Source organism: Anomalospiza imberbis, chromosome 1 (genome assembly GCF_031753505.1).
Source record: "Anomalospiza imberbis isolate Cuckoo-Finch-1a 21T00152 chromosome 1, ASM3175350v1, whole genome shotgun sequence".
Taxonomy (NCBI): domain Eukaryota; kingdom Metazoa; phylum Chordata; class Aves; order Passeriformes; family Viduidae; genus Anomalospiza; species Anomalospiza imberbis.
The window spans coordinates 58245040-58262407 of NC_089681.1; the positions used below are offsets into that span (position 1 = coordinate 58245040).

General features: G+C 41.8%; 1 protein-coding gene across 1 annotated transcript; it reads right to left on the reverse strand.

Annotated features, from left to right (window-relative positions):
- Window positions 1-1940: 1940 nt before the first annotated feature.
- On the reverse strand, window positions 1941-15799 carry CYB5A (cytochrome b5 type A). The gene is made up of 5 exons (XM_068193703.1): window positions 15605-15799; window positions 5991-6119; window positions 4267-4296; window positions 3251-3285; window positions 1941-2510 (listed from the first exon to the last, which is right to left on the reverse strand). Exons 1-5 carry the CDS (start codon window positions 15746-15748, stop codon window positions 2432-2434), a joined length of 417 nt encoding a protein of 138 aa, XP_068049804.1. The 5' UTR covers window positions 15749-15799; the 3' UTR covers window positions 1941-2431.
- Window positions 15800-17368: the final 1569 nt, after the last annotated feature.

The following is a 17368-nucleotide window of genomic DNA, read 5'->3' on the forward strand; positions in this document are numbered from 1 at the left end:
AAAACCCTGACTGCAGCATGATGGCTAGGAAAAGGCACTGGACCAGCGTGATGGAGCAAGGAAGCCAGAGAAAGGAACAGCACACTACTTTTTTCCTTGTCATCTCAGAGGGAGCAAGCGAACAAGCTGTGAAGGCTTTACTGCACAGACACCAAGAAGCAGCCAAGGCCATCTCCCTTTAAGGGGGAACTCCCCATCACTGTGCATTCTTATGAACAGAGGACAGGCAAATAAAGGCCAAAAATGCAATGCCCAAATAATTTAAGGCAGTGTAAACATTACAAGGTTGTACAAGCAGACAATAAAAGATGACAACTGATTTAAAGCATCAACCACTAAAGCCAGCCTCTTAAAAAAATAGTATTTACTATCAGACAATTAGAGCAAATACTTTCAGATTGGATCTGTGAACAAAGAATTTTGTTCTGAGAAGAAAGCAGACTGTCAATTATTTTCCTTTTGCTGTCAGATTGTAAAAACATTGAATACCCTTAATTCACTTGCTTTTACAATAGCACAGTCATTCATTCCTCACCACACCCATATATATTTTCTCTTCTCCTAGTCATACTCAAAAGCTAGTCATCTATATGACACCTCTAAGGAAAGCAGCTCTAATCTTAAGATTATTAAAAAGGAAAATAAACCTGATCATTTTTCTAGTTTAGATCTATCTCCATTTATATTTAAAAACCCAAAAGGAATGTATCACTCTGAGGAACAACTTGTATTCACACCAGTGGAGGGGAGTGCACATCTACATTTGCATTTTTACTTGTATCAGTTATTGAAGCACTGCCTACTCATCTGTACTCACCATGTTTCTAGTTCACATTGTGGAAATTCCCTGCACATGCCAGCTTGAATACTTTTAGATGGGACTGAACTTCCATAGCTACTCCAGGGAATTGCACAAGTATCCACTATATAGGACCAAAATAGAGCTACATCATATTAAAACTCCAACATATACAGCATGGGAAAAAAGCATTTCACAGCAAGTGTTCCACATTACAGATCCACTTCAATAGCATTGCTCTATCTGATGTGGGCATACTTATCTGTCTGAAATTCTTGGGAGGGGGAAAGCTATGCTTTCTAAAGTTGCCCTTTTTTTTTTGCCTTGCCTAGATATATGGACTTAAGTGTTGTTTTAAAAATTAAACTTGATTCTAAATACTAACTCTGAGTTATTATATCCTTTTTAAAGGTTATCTATAAAAATACCAATAAAGCTTGAAGTTTTAAACTCTGTTTCACCACATTCAGAGGGAAAGCCATGGACAAACATGGACAAAAGTTAGTGCTTAATATGAAGTTGATGGGAGCTACAGTAAGTGCATTTCTAAGAAGTGCCCCAATAGGATATCCCTTTCAAGGCCTTCAAAGAATTTGGAAATGAAGGTGTTTGAGCCAGCAGGTGTAACCAATTAAACTTTTATTCATGATCATTTACATATGACTAAAAATGTTCACCATAAAATGCAAACTTGTAGTTATCTTGTATTCAGCAGTGAAAACAGTCGCCTCTTCATAATAAAGCACCAAAGCACATAACAGAAGAGTCAGAAATAGATTTAATTTATCAGTTTTTCCCCACACTATGTACTTAACAAAGTTGAAGATTTTATCAAAGGCTTAAAGTTCCAGAACAAATTCTACAGTCACCTGAGTGTTCGGCAGGAACAGTACTATTTATTAGCAGTTACTTTTTTCTGCCTTTTTTGAACAAAAGAGCTATTTTTGACAAAAATGAGACAGACATAATTGGGCCAAACACTGAGTTTCATATTTCACCTGAATTTTTCAATGGGAGACAAACAGAACAGTTTGCTATATGAGTACCTACAACAACTATAAGAGCAGTTGTCAAAAAAACAAGGAAAAAACCCCAGCTCATCACAGGTGATTGGTTAGGCCCAACCCACTTCCAGGCACTATAACTCCACTCAGTTTTAATCATTACGTTTAACTTGCATTTCATTCATACTACATTTAAAAAGACAACATGATGTTTTTAAGTTAAGTTGTGTACATGTACACAGTTTTGGTAGTTTTTTAAAGCTGTAAAATGTATAAGTAAAGAGAGTCCTAATGACCCTATTACAGATTAAAGAGCAATAACCAGAATCAGTGTAACATATAAAATAATATTCTACCACAGAAACCAATACAGTTATCATAAGTAATTAATTAGAGAATAAAAGTGTTATACAAAAAGAGAAATGGTGCCTTTTTATCACTTCACAGCAGCATATAAGAAGGCAACATTAAGAAAAGTGCACAGCAGAAAAAGAATTGTTTCATTTTCTGAAAAAGTTGAATTTTTCTTCAGACATCAGGCTTTTCTCCAGGAATATATGGGTTAGGATTGCTTATATTTTATTCCAGAGTATGTGTTCTCTTCTTGCATTAATTCTCAGTAAGGCATTTACTCTGACATGTAGGAACGATACATCAGGGCCACGATAATCGCTGCTATTGCCGGGATCACCCAGTTGGACCATGAACTAAAAGGGAAGTTTTTGAAAAGGCAGTTTAGAAGTGACAACCAGCAAGTTATAAAAAGAAAAAAGAATAAGTCATTGCTTAAAGAAGTCCTTTCTACCCACTCCAACAAATACTTCAAATTCACGGCAATAGAACACCTGGATTGGCCAGTAATACTCCAGACAAGGGAAGAAGTTCGTACAGTAAAGTTTTGTACTAAAACTTACAAGAAGTTTGCTTACTAGAGAAGAGCAAAACCCTAGGCACATTTGAAGTTATGGTGTGCTGCCCAGAATGTCATTCATTCAAAAGCTATTTAAGTAGCAGCATCACATGACACTTCTAAGCTCCCCACCCAGAGGGTCATAGAGGAGTCCTCTGAGGTTTCAGCAGTAGGCAATTGTCAGCAGGATATAACTGTAAAAAGTTTTTGCCATCCATGTCAGTAAAATAGTTGGCAATGGCACTAAGAGTCTTCCCTTCACGTGGCTCACGTGGCAGACTCCAGAAATAAAGGCCTGTGCAAATCAAACCATTTGGTAGATACTGAACACCTGCCAATATGAGAAAAATATCTACCTAGTAAGCTAACACACTTGTAAAGTAGTACACAGATGCCAACTTGGGCTTTACACAGAACAGAAATTTTCATGCACCACCCCCTGATATCCCAGCTTCCAGCAGATAAAAGCTATTCAGCTTTTTAAGCTTCAGAAAAACACAAGGAACTTCAAGTTTGACATCAGATGTCATACTGTACCTGGTAGTAGACTGAACAGTGGTAATAAGAGTTTCCTGGAAAGCAAAGCATAAGAAGATATTTACTTCAGGAAGACAACCCTCTCCACCTTAAGGAGCCTCACAGTTTCTCAAAACTCATCAAGTGAGACTAATTCAGAAACAACTCAGAGCATGCATTTGCACTAATTCCTACAGCAGTTCAGTTGTATTACAAGCTAGCTTGCAGTGATTTCTATCGCTAACCTGCCATCAAATTCCTAAAACTTTATCAACAAGAATTTTGCTGCACGTTTTCTATGAAGCTGACTTCAACCTTGGGTTACATTTGAAAAGTTTCAGTCATCTTTAAGACAGAAATCCTTTCATTGACTAAAATCAAATTGAAAAAAACTTGGAATTAATTAAAAATAATTTTTATATCAAAACTACATAAAGAAAGCTACTAATTTACATCTAAAAAGCTTATTAAAGTCAGGGGTTTCAGTGTGGTGTTTCAGATTGTGTAAGAATCAGTCAAATTGTTATAGCTGCTCCTGATACTGATTTGGACTTCTTGTTCTGTTTCTACAGAAAAAGCAGCACTACAAGGTCAAATCCCAGTTGGGCATATGTGCACAATTTACATGAAGACTTATTAATTTGAGTAACTCTACTTGTGTGTGACCCTAAAGTTCATTTTAAAAATCCAAGCATTAAAACCCTACCTAAATTTAGTGATGCAAGATCCATCACTGCAAAATTACCTGCTCTGGTACCAGAACATCTGCAATCAATTTAAAGAATGAAGGATTTTGCTGTAGTATAATGCTATCACACTTAGTAACCCCCTGGTATGAAGCCACACAAAGAAAATAACGGTTAAGGGAAAGAACCATTTGAAGCAGTATCAACAGGTCTAAGAGATTTAAAACCTGAAGCACTGAACTTAAACTGAATTATTTCTTTTTCTGGGGGTATATCATTCATACACAAACACTAGGACACTGTCTGTTATGTCCAAAAGAAACAATGTGGCATTTCAAGAAGCACACTTACTGTTGGTTTCTGAAGCTTGGATCTATCGTCCTGCAAGAGAAAAGAGCAAGAAACATTTAGACAAAATCTGAAGCATTGAAAACAAAACCAAACTCACACAATTTATCAAACTCACTAAACTAAATTCAGTTTGCTATTCATTCTGTTAATATGTAAGTATTTTTCCCTAAGTAAAAAAAGACTTGCAAGAGAGCAGATGTCAGTGATTGATTTTGAGCTAACGTAAACAAGATCACTTCCTTAAATAATATTCCCCAGTATGCAATGAAGAAGTGAAACATGAGCCTCCAAAAAATTTCATTATTCTTTGTGCCCACATTTTCACCTTTCCTTTGTCTCTGGAGAGTTCATAACCTTAGCTTATACATTGACTGCAATCATACTGATTCTGCTTACTGTAGTACTATCAGGTAATGTCAACTAACTGCTTGTGCCAATGTCCACTGGACCAAAGGTCCCAAAATCTAGGGATCTTTCATAAACTCAAAGCTCTGCTTGGCACAGTTACACTCACTACAAAAAAGCCCAACAGTATATAATCCTGTCAGTGCTGTATTTGTACATTACACTACCAAGCTGTTTGTTTCCTATCAAGTGGAAACAGGCACTTGCCAAACAAGGAAGAACTGGACTGATAGCCAGGTTAAGAACAACATTAGTGGCATCAGAAATAGACGCCAAGCCTGCAAAGCCACAAATACACAAATGTGCTTCAGAGCCAAATCACTTCCTATTAGGACAAGCTACATTAATAATATTTATCAAGAGATGACCTGAGACAAAAGAGACAAACAAGATCGGGAACCTTACTGTGAAATAGGCTACTCACAACAGTGATTTTTACCTGAAATGCAAGACAAGACATACATGAAACAAGAGGAAAAGAGAAGAGGCAGGAGTGGGCAGTAAAGTAGAGCAGATGGGCACACTAGCAGCCTAAATCTCCTAAGAGTGGTTTTCAACTACTAAGATGCAGGAGATTTTAACTATGGCCTAGCTGAAGGAAGTCAAGGCAGCAGCTCTGTAGCTAGAAAGAAATACTTAAAGACTTAAGACAGCAGAATGGTGCTCATTACAAGTACAAGAAATGGGATGGACAGTATAAAAAAGAGGACGTGACAGATGGTACAGTGGGAACTGATCATAAATAACTCTGACAACCACAAGTAGGGAACCATGACACAGCTAAAAATGGCAGGAGACAGAGAGGGGAAGACAGAGCAACAAACCAGAAGTACAGTGCTTATAATAACCATTTTCTAGACATATATACAAAGAGCCAGGATTGCACCTTTCGATGCAGGTGGGAGCCTGGCAGATATTTACAATGGTGAAGGCATGAAAGTGGTTGTTCAGTAGTCACTCTGCATAGTGGCATAAGAAAAGGCCTAGACATTCTGACATACCGCCTTCAGGGGTTACAGAGTTTCATTAAGAAGCTGACAACGTATACCAGAAATTACATGATTCCATGCTCAGTTTATTCAAGAACTAAGCTGTAAGACAATTTAAATAATGAAAAGATGTGACTATCCTTATGCTACACTAATCAAATCCCTTCACATTGGGGGAACTATCTTAAACCTAGGTCCATCCACAAACATTTGCAGGACTGGCATCCAACCAAACTAGCAGTTCTTGATTTTGAAGTAATTACCATACAAATAACTGGATGCAAAAGCAGTATAGTAAACACAAAAGTAAGGATACGCTCATATACTCACAGGATGAAGTTCCCCAACAATAAAGGATTCTGACAGTGTCCTTGCATCTGTGGAATGGCCAACATCTTCAAAGTTCTCAGTAGCATCTCCCCCAGCTTGCTCCCTAAGGACCTCTTCACCTCCTGGGTGCTGCAATTTTTAATGAGTTTGAATTTGTTACTGAAATACATTTCACATTCTAGAAATGGAAATTCTGCATTTTTACATTTCTAAAATTAAAAAAAAAACAAAATCAGAGGCTAGACTTTCTAGAGTAAACATAAGCCTTTCTGAAGAACTCGAGAGCTTTATGTACTCTCTGAAGCCAAAAACAAGGAAGCTAAGTCTCTATTTCATTGGCAAAGAAGCAGTAACAGGCATTACCCCTTGCAACTAAAGCATTTAGAAAGTTGTGTGGGAATCAGTCTGTATTTTAACACCAAAACATTCATTCTGTGTTTTCACTTCTTTAGGAAATGTGTATTTTTATCCAAGCAATGCTTTATACAGCAGAAGGATAAAAGCCAAAAAAGTATTAGCCATAGCAAGAACATTCCAGGAAGATAAAAAAATCTGTCCACAAGATGTGTGAATCAAGCATTGGCAAAACAAGCTGGCAAGGTACTAAGGAATCTGATTTTCTAGTTAATGCTGGTTTGAGTGGGGAGGTGGGCCAGATAAGTTTAAGGGTCCTTTCCAAAACAAATTATGGTACAAATATCAAGTAAGACAGCTCCTTTGGAAGTGATTAAGCACAAGTGAAAACTCACTCAAGACCCTAGAATAGCAATTTGGTTTTCATAGACTATGGAATCCCAAAACCACATTGTTGATAAAACCCCTGAGATACAGAGAAGTCATCTCCCGGCATCTTCTAATACCTCAATCCATCACCATTCCCTTAACATACACCTCTGTTCTCCATTAACTTTTATTCTTCCCCAGGATGCACTTTGGGGGTTTTATTAAATTTTTATGAAGTACATTTTTATCAAATAACTCTGCCTGAATATACTGCAAGATCTATCACATCTTCTAGTTCAGTGCATTTCCTCAGCTCCCAGTTTCTTATTCATGTAACAGGTAACATGCCACAAAAATTCACCACTCAACTTTCAAGCAGGCAAGTATTACATAAACATTGGGAATGATTAGGTAAACAAGTTAAAAGCACTTACTAGTACTGCCTTGGATTAAGGCAACCATGGAATATATATTAGCACCTTACCAGTAATAGAGAAGATACAAGGGTTTTGAAGATGAATTCAGTTTTTAATGCTCCTGAGTACAAGATACAACATTATGGAAAACAGGCAAAATTTCCACAATTTAGGGTCATCTTGTGGGGAGAACAGCTTACCAAAAAGCCCACAGGTTAAAGAAATGGCATTTCTACTAGTCTAGGCAATTCAGGTTAGCACTTAGTTCAAATCCTCCTATTAATCTCATATCAAAACTTCTCTTCTGACAAAACCAGTATTTGATCATACAGTTGAACCAAACTACTACTATGAATTTCCAGCAGTACCAGAACTCCATAACTTGAATCTTCACATTAAACACAGACATTTATTTAAACAGATTAAAGAAGTTGAGGAGAAAAAAATAATAAACAAAAAAGCCCAACACAACACTTTTTAAAGAACCAAGATACCATAGTTATTAGGGTAAAGGATCCCTAGCATGACTAAGCAAAAGCAAGATTAAGCAACTGATAGAGAGATTAGACACAGCAGCTGAGTCAAAAAAGGTCAGAAGAGTACAAGCAGAGTAAAGATTACACAAGCAACCTGCAAATATGGCATGCTCACCAAAATCCTGTCCTTGAATCCATTCTGGTAAGTATTCAGGGAAAGGAAAGGACAAAAGTTGAGGGAGCACTCAAGTTCAATGCCTTGAAATGGTACTTAAGAAGCTGAACTTGGGTCTAACCAGCACTCCAAGACATTACCTCAACTAAATCTTCCTAGAATTTTTTCTGCAATGTGGGTTTGGGTTTTTTAATACCAAGCTAAAGAATTTTGCCCCTCCAGATAGAAAAACATATGTGACCAACTTCAGCAGAAATGGTGGCACAACTCCTTGGAAAACATGCCTGACAAACAAGGTATCAACAAGCAGCAAAAGGCCCCAAAGTTAAACCACCCAAAAAGCACCAGCAGCATAAGCAGCATGTAAACTCCTACTCATGCATTGCAATGAACCCAAAACCCACTCATACAAGCACATAAAATACCAGTTACTCCAGCAAGTCAAAGATCACATGGTTTACACTACCTCACCAAAAAAAAAAAAAATCCACCATCCAGCCAAACAAGTGGATACCTACCAACATAACTGCATCTGCATTAAAATTATTTCATGGAGTACTTAAACAAACTACTTGCAGGTTGCCAGCTACCGAATGATCATGCACTAACTTGTGCTCCCAAATCCCTCCCTTGTGCCACTACAAACCAATCATGTAGCAGTATGGGCAGCACCACAGAGGCACTCCAGCTTTTCTCTGTAGAACTAGTTTTTTGTCTAATTAGCAACAGATCCCTCTGTCTATAAAACCACAATATTAGTATCCAGACAGTGACTGCAACCAATCCTTTCTACCAACCCTCTGATGACTATGACAGGTCAGCTAAAGAGGACAAATTCACCCTGACCTCTGCCACTACAGCTGGAAAACTGGTAATTTTTTTTATGACATGAGCAAGGCTAAGTATGGAGAATCACACACAGAATCCCAAACTTAAGCCATCTACCAGATAATGTTAATTATAACCTACTAGACATTGATGGAAGAAGTACTTTGAAGCTAAACGCTTTGCTTTTAGATGCCACCTCTGCTTAACGATATGAACTTACAAACCCTCTGTAAATAACTAGCACATAATACACACAATTAATGAAAAGATTTCACCTCCCCTAATGAAAGAGAGCAACTGTAATGTCTCACAGAAAGGGCAAGAACTGACTCTTCTATCAAAAAATGAGCACCTTTCATGGTTGGATGAGTTTTCCAAAGCTTATTTATACAAGGTTTTTGTTCATGATTCTTCCTGGTAAACAAAGCCTGCTACCAGAACTGCTACTTTAATGAAGATCCTCTGGATAGACGCTGGAACTGGAAAGCCCACAGGGTTAGAGATTAGTGACTCCTAAACCAAAATTCTGTTGATAAAAGTAATCAGAGTTCTTGCAGGTAAAACTGTAGTTCAGGGGAAATGAAAAAGCTTTTGATGATAAATTAAGACAGCCTAGCTCATTCCTAGGACATTCCCTTTATAATAAATAATCTAAGCTATATGCATAACAAATACCTATACAGAGCCAACACTACTACAGAGCACAGACAGATTCCTACCAGCAGCACATTAGAAAGTTTTAGATAAGGCAAATACGTAGTTAATCTTGCTGCTCTCATCTGGGTCAAAAGTCCAGCTCACCCCATCCTGAATACCACCTTCTCTCCCCCATGCAGATTTCTCAGTGTCATAGTACAAGACTCTATTAAATCATAAATACCTTAATTTGCAACTCCTGTGCCCTCTCCCTTCCTACACCAAGGAAATGAAATCTAGGGTCCAATTTAACTTTCAGGAAGATCAGCAAAGGTCTCCATTAGTGGCAGTCTCATAAACTCACATTTCCCTTTCTGCACTACAGGAATGAAAAGTAGCAAGGGGGCAGTGACAGAGCCAGGAACACTCAGAGAACCTCAGCTCTATTATGCAGGACAGACAGACAAATGCTTGTTTATTTCAAGGGCATTTTCATGTAGCCTGAAAAAAGAGTCCTCCAAATTATTTCTATCATCTATTTAAGTTTCAGGACAGAAACTGACAGCTTATGTAGAATGTCAGGAGGCTAGGAAAGAAGATCCCTCTCTGAAAGTGTATTTTTGAAAACTATCATTAGGCTTTTAGATAAAGTGCAAATTAAATACCCAGTAGCTTGGTGCCTGCCCTGATTTCAGCTGGAATAGAGTTGCATTTTCTTCTTGGAGACTGGTACAATGCTGTGCTTTGGATTCAGTGCTATGAGTGCTTATGATTCAGTGATATATGAGAACAATCAGTGATAACACACTGATGCTGCAGTTGTTGCTACGTAGCACTTGCCCTAATTCAAGGACTTCTCAATGTTCCATTCTCTGCCAGCAAGAAGGTGCACAAGAAGCCAGGAAGGAGCACAGCCAGGACAGCTGATCTGAAATGGCCAAAGGGGTATTCCATACCACAGAACATCATGCCCAGTATACCAACTGCAAGGAGTTGGCTGGAGGCTGCAGCTTGCTATTTGGCAATGAGCTAGGCATGGGTTAGCATTTCTTTTTGTCTCCTTTTTTGTTGCAATTGTTATATTTTATTTTATTTCAGTTATTAAACTGATCTTATCTCAACCCACACATTTTATCTTTTTTCCCTAATTCCCTTCCCCATCCCACCAAGGGGCTGTGGGGAGCAGTGAACAAGGGGCTGCAGGGCACTGAGGTTAAATCACAACAGTGCCCATTTCCCGACTTACAAAACAGTTACGGCTTGCAGAGTTTCACATGCAAGTGCTAAGAAGTACTATTTCTTAAAACATTTTCAAATTCTCCTGTGAGTTTCATCAGAGCTTAAGGAAGTGTTAACACTGGATTTAATCCTCAGGCTGCAAGGTTCTGCAGGAACATGTCCCATGGTTCACTGGCAGACTCCAAATGTGCCAATAAAGGCATCTTCCAGTGCAAGCTGATCATGACACTAAACATGGAAGGCACACTACACCTCTACAACACCATCACACTGCATGAATCTAACTTATTGCCACATAGGAGAGTGAACATTCTTCATCCTGACATAATAGAACAATATTTGTTTTTTGCACTTTACTTGACCAGCATTACAAAACGCATTTAGTGGCAGCTGTCCATTCTAGGAGAAGTTTAGGAAAAGTGCTATGGATGCACAAGTTCATACCATATGAAAAAAAAATATTTACCAATAATGTTTTTGCTGAATTCTTAGACCACTAACAGTTGAATTAACCTAAATAAATCTGTATTAGATTAATAGTAAATGAATGCTATAGTTGGTTTCCAGAACAAGAAACTCCTCATATATGTAATTATCTACAATACAGATATAGCCATGACATCCTGCTGTGAGTACACATGCATTTCTAGTAACTATCTTACTCTAAATGACATAGAACCATACCCTGGTTTCAGCTGAGATACAGTTCATTTTCTTCCTAGTAGCTGGTACACTACAGTGCTTTGGATTCAGCATGAGAACAATGTTGTTCATGAACTGATACTTTGGTTGCAGTCAAGTAGTGCTCACCTAAGTCACGGACTTTTCAGTGTCCCATGCTCTACCAGTGAGGAAGCACAGCCAGGACAGCTGACCCAAAATGAGCAAAGAGATATTCCACACCACAAAATGTCACACTCCATCCATAAACTGGAAGGAGTTGTCTGTGAGTCACCAATCACTGCTCAGGAGAAGGCTGGGCATCAGTCAGTGAGTGGAGAACACGCTGCACCATTTGTTTCTGTTGGGTTTTCTACTTCTCTCTCTCCTTATCATTACCATTATTGTTACATTTACTTTATTTCAGTTATTAAACTGATCTTATATTAACCTTTTTCTGATTCTCCTCCCCATGCACTGGGCAGTTGCAATAAGCAATCATATTTTTAAAAATCATGCAAGCCCTCAAGAAACTCATAGCAAGAACAAGGTCAGATGCCTTGCCTGAGGCTGGACAAGCTGCTGCTAAGCCGGAGTTACTGCGTGGTACATGGGTACTCCGTGGGGATAAACCACAAGACCTGAAGCTAAGGAAAAGGTTTCCCTCTTCTGCAACACAGGTCCGACAGCCTTTAATGACAAACAACATCAAAGTTTCTGGTTTCAAGAATACTCTTTCTTGCCAAGACCTTTTAAATAATGCATTCTGTAAGCTGGGGTCTCTTGATTTCTTCTCCCAAACTTGGAAAACGAAAGAAAATTCTGAGATGAATATTCAAGCTATGAATTTTCCCCAACATCTGCCACTTAAAAAAAAAAAATAAAAAACAAAACAAAAACCCCAAAACAAAAAAAAAAAAAAGAAAAAAATCAAACTGACTAAAAAAAAGCAGTTGCTGGAATCTTCATTAACCCCATAGATAAGATATCAAAGCACACAACTGTTCCCTCATTCAGCAGTTTTTCTGTAACTTGTATGATCTTTTTTAAGCCTTGTCCTGTAGGAAGCCAAGCTACTATGGGTCACACCATGCCATGCCTCCACTCCCAACACATACATGTCACCATCCCCACCCCATTTCCTATCTAACTTCAATCAAGCATCCACAGAGGCTGATTGTTCCCCAAAGCCAAACAAGTTCCACTAAACATCTACAAGCTCCATGAAGACACAACAGCTGGACAGAGGGAATACACCCTTTAGCTACTGCCATGGAGTGAAAAACAGCACCACACTTTCACTTATTAAGCACAAGAGCATCCAAGGTGACTTCAAGATTGAAGCACAGTAAAGTTTTCAACTTCATCGTTAATAAGAAAATATTTCCATAGATTAATGCAGTAGCTGAAAAGATGGCTTATTGGTTTAAGAAACAGGACAGGTGAGCTTAGCTGCTGCTCCCAGCTCTTCACTCCCCAGTAAACTAATACTTATGTACGGCCTGGGAATAGCATGAGTGAGGTGACGCTTTAGCAGTCCACCCTTTTTAATACTATTGGACTCAAATTTCAGTGGCCCACATTTAAGTCATATAATATGTTAAGCTTTTCTACTTCCAAAAGGAACTGCAAGAAATAAACCCGAGTTTAACCAATAATGCTATCGAAACCTCTAACATAATCCCCACCTTGAGTAGGGTTTACTGGATTCTGGAATGAACTAGTAAGAGGCTAGCTTCAATTTCTCCTCAGCTGTCACATGTAAGTGTCTCAGGGTGTCTGACACTATCAAAAGAATTAGAATAATACTTGATAAACTAAGTACCAAAAGCATTCAAAAAAAGATTAAAAAAGTGCCCTACGAAGTATCTTGATCAAAGCCTCCCATAACAAAAATCACCTACACAATCAATATTAAAATGTCAAAGAACTTTCCCTAGAACTGCAGCTTCACTTAAAATATTTTGGGTAACTATTTCCAACAATCTCAGTGATTACCTCAGAATGTCTTCAAAATTCCAGCTCAAAACCAGCCATGTTCTATTGAAAGCTGTTTAGTGTGAGGTTGAAGTCTGACTTATGCATACCAGAGCATCTCAAGACATCCCTTACATTGTTCAAAACCCAACTATTTAAATACTTACAAACTGAATTATTTTGATATGCTATGAAATGATCAGTGTTGGCCTGAAAGATGAAAATGAGGTTTTCTTGGAGAAATTTACACAAGGTGATGCCTCTTAATATTTACCAATTTCACCATATGTACTGAAGGAAGAGGCTGTGCAACTACTTAAACTCACAAGCTCATTAGATCCTGGATTTTTTTTTTTGTCAAATGTTTTTTTTTTTCTTGGGTGGGGTTAGGTCTAGGGTTTTTCTAAGGTGCGCCTTTTTGTTTCTGCCTCCTCAGTCTGAACAATATGTACAAACAATAAAATTATGTATCAATCAAAACTGATCAAGTTCCCAAAAGCTAATTCAGCTTTGCAGACTAGACAAAAAACTGCATTCTCCTCCAGAGCTTCTATAATTAAATTGGCCCTGACTGCATAATGATATAGCAATGTCCATAACTAATGGATGAAGATGAACAGGGGCACTGCTAGATGAGAAATAATGAAGGAAGAGTCAGTAGATCAGTTTCATAATCTGCCTTGCTGAAAAGCCAAACAATTTACATTGACACACAGCTTAAGAATGAAATACTACCTGTGTCAACACTGCCTTTGAAAAATTGCTTTTCAATCCTCCTTTGGAGAATGCTCAGTTTCTCCTTTGAATTGGAAGTTTACAAGCACAAAAATCAAGATGGGGCTACAGAACTACTGATGCTTAAAATCCATCATGTCTCTACCCATCTAAACTGTTTTCTTTAAGAAGTTAATGTGAGTCTACCATACACTTTTTAACTGATTGCTTTTAAGAAGAATTTCTTCATAGAAAGAGTAATTAGACATTGAAATGGGCCGCCAAAAGAGGTGGCAGTCACTGTCCCGGACAGTTTTAAAGAAAGACTGGATGTGGCACTTACTACCATGGTCTAATTGACACAGTGGTGCTTGGTCAAAGACTGGATGAGATCTCAGAAGTCTTTTCCAACTAAATTGATCCTGTGATTCTACCTTTGCTAACTGGAAATACAGAGCAAGGGGGAAAATTCAAAATATCAAAATCCCAGCGCCATTCAATTACTGAAAAAAAAAAGTGGTAGTTTTATTTCTGCATTTCCACTGAATAATGTTTTAGTCCAATAACTAAAATGCTTCTTTATTAACCATGACTATCAATGATTACATCAACTGCTGTCTGCCAGAGATCAAAAACATCAACCACTAACTGGGAAGAAAAAAGTCCAACAAAACAGAACCAAAGGAATTGAACTTGCCTCTAGTGCTCTACACTAGAGCTGGAACTGCTGCAGCTTTGCAGCACCGCACATTCCTGCACAGAGTGGATTAGGGCAGCAGTGCGAGCCACCTAATTTTCTGAACCTGACTGCCTGTATGTAATGCCACATCCGCCATGTCCCGCAAAAAAAGACCACCCAGGGCTTAAGGCTACCCCAGGATGTACGAATTTGGCAGACAGGAGCACAAGCCACTGTGACCAAGAGGCTTTACCAAGGACTGGATATAAGGAAGAATGTTTTTACAGTGACAGAAGTGAGGCATTGGCAGAGGCTGCACAGAGAAGCTGGGAATGCTCCATCCCTGTATGTATTCAAGGACAGGGGCTGGGAGTAACCTGGTCTAGTGGAAAGTGCCTCTGCCCTTGGCAGGGGGCTGGAATGAGATGAGCTCTAACGTCTCTTCCAACCCAAACGATTTTACGATTCTGTGACTATTAGAGTAATCCCAAGATCTGTGATATTCTGCGTGTTGTGGTACTTTCCTTTTACGTTGTGAAGTTTCTTTCCTATTCCATAATACAACACACACTACAATAGTGTGAAGAGAGGATCTGCTGACCTTTTAGTTCACAACATAATATGGCTCTGGGTCCCAGGTGAGTCTCCACTTTTAATTCTGTTTTCATTTGGCACACCAAAGCAAGAAGCAAAAGAATTCAGCCCCACTCTTGGTACCCAAGATTCACGCAGCCAGCCCGCCTATCTCAGCCCTCAACATTGACTCCAGTTTTTCCTCCTTGTCCTTATTTACTGGAAATTCAAGCCCCAAAGTGCCAGGCGGGCGCGGGCGCACAGCGGATGGCACGGCAGCGTAGCCGGCGTGCAGAGCACTCGCGGGTTTCTCCTGCCCGAGAGGCGCCCGGAGCCCGGGCCCGCCCCGCGGCTCTTCCACCAGGGTGCTATCGCGGCTCCCGCCGTGCCGCACCCGCGGGCCGGAGCAGGCGGAGGGGAGCCCGCCAGGGGCACAGCGCAGGGAGCCGAGGAGCCGCCAGCGAGCCCGCCCCGTGGGGCTCCGGTGCCCTCAGCGTCCCGGCAACGCGGGCACCCACCTCGTCCAGGAACTTGGTGACATCGTAGATGCGGTTGTGGATGATGATCCAGGTGCTCTGGCTGTTGTTGTGCTTCTGCACCTCCTCCAGCCGGTAGTAGCGGCCCCGCCACGGCTCCTTCCCGGTCTCGCTGGAGCCCACCATCTCCTGCGCTGCGCTGGCCCGCGCCGCACTCGCCACAGGCCGACACCGCGCACACCGCCAGGACCCCGCCGCAGGCCCTATCACCACCCGCCACCGCCCCGCCCCTCCCGCCCTGCCGGCTTCTCATTGGCGGAGAGCAATGCCACTCAAAGCAGACGGGCAGCCTGGCGGCGGCCGCCGCGGCCGGGGGCGGGACTTTTGACGTCGTGCCCCGCCCGCTCCCGCCTCCCCGCCGACCCACGTGACCGGCCGCTGGCGGGCGGGGCGGGGCGGGGCGGGGGCGGTGCCGGGACGGTCCCCGCTGGGCTCGGCCGGGCCTCCGCCGGTGCGGGCCGCCCGAGTCGCAGCTGCTCTCCTATCCACGCCCTGGGGTGGTAGTCACCCCAGCGTTCGCCACCTTTGGCAGCCCCGGGCTGCGGGGCTGCCGGTGTGCGCTGCGACGAGCTAATCGCCGACTTGCAATGTAGAACCGCACTGGAATGGTTTGGGTTGAAAGGGACCTTTTAGGTCATCTAGTTCCAATTCCCCTGATGTGGGGACCACTAGACAAGATTGTTCAAAGTCCGATCCAGCCTGACCTTGAACATTTCCAGTTCAAGAAAGATAAGGAACTGCTGGAGAGTGTACAGCACAGGGCCACAAAGATGTTTAGGAGTCTATAGCACTTCTTATGGGAAAAGACTCAGACTCTTCTCAGTGAGACAGGACGAGAAGCAATGGCCATAAACTGAAAAACAAGAAGTTTCACCTTAACGTTTACACTGAGAGTGGCACAGATGGGCCGGGTGGGGCCGCCCAGGGAGGTCGTGGAGTCCCTCTCTCTGGAGACATTAAAAACCGACTTGTACGTGTTCCCGTGAAGCCTGCTCCAGGTGACCCTGCCTTGGCAGGAGCGGTGGACTAGATAATCTCCAGAGGTCCCTTCCAACCCTAACAATCTGTGATTCTGTGATTCAGGCTCCCTGGGCAGCCTGTTCCAGTGCCTCAGCACCCTCGCAGTAAAGATTTTTTTTCCGAACATCTAAGCTGAATTATCCTCGTTCCTCTGTGGTAAAGCCGGCTGGCGCCCCGGCTCGGCGGAGGGCTGCCTGCGCCCGGCTAAAGCGCCCTTGCCACGGGCACACGTAGCGCCGGGCGCGGGCTGAGTTACACCCGGACACAACGTGGCTTTGCCGGGGCTCTGGCCGGCGCCGTGACCGCCCGAGCACCCTGCCCTCTCCTGCCGGTGTCCCAGCAGGCAGGGGCTGCCCGGGAAGTCACACACCCTCGCTGATCCCGGCAGGCGGCAGTGCCCGAAGGCGGGAGGCGCGCGGCTGCCGTTTTTCCCGCGCAGCCCGTGAGGCGATGCCGGCGGGAGCGCCCCTGCCACAGGTGCTTCCACACAGCTCCTCAAAGCCTCCCGGCTGTCGCACGAGTCCCTCGCCCCGCCTTGGGAGAGCTCCCCCGCGGGGCTTGGAGCGAGGCTTCCCCGTGGCACTGCCCCGCTTTGCTGCCAGGTGGGCTGAGGACGCAGGGAGCAGCAGTGCCTTCCCCTTCTCTCGGTGAGGCTCTGTCACCAGTCCAGCACCCTGTTTCCTGCTTCCCAGCAAACTGTTTCCCTGCAGTTTTGGCTGAGGTAAA

Bases quoted from the DNA above. Each gene is read 5' to 3' on its own strand.
- CYB5A (XM_068193703.1), bottom strand. From the start codon at position 15,748: ATGGTGGGCTCCAGCGAGACCGGGAAGGAGCCGTGGCGGGGCCGCTAC. The intron at 6,120-15,604 runs GTGGGTGCCCGC...TAAAAATTGCAG, and splicing joins TCACCAAGTTCCTGGACGAG to CACCCAGGAGGTGAAGAGGT. The intron at 4,297-5,990 runs GTGAGTATATGA...TTTCTCTTGCAG, and splicing joins TTGTTGGGGAACTTCATCCT to GACGATAGATCCAAGCTTCA.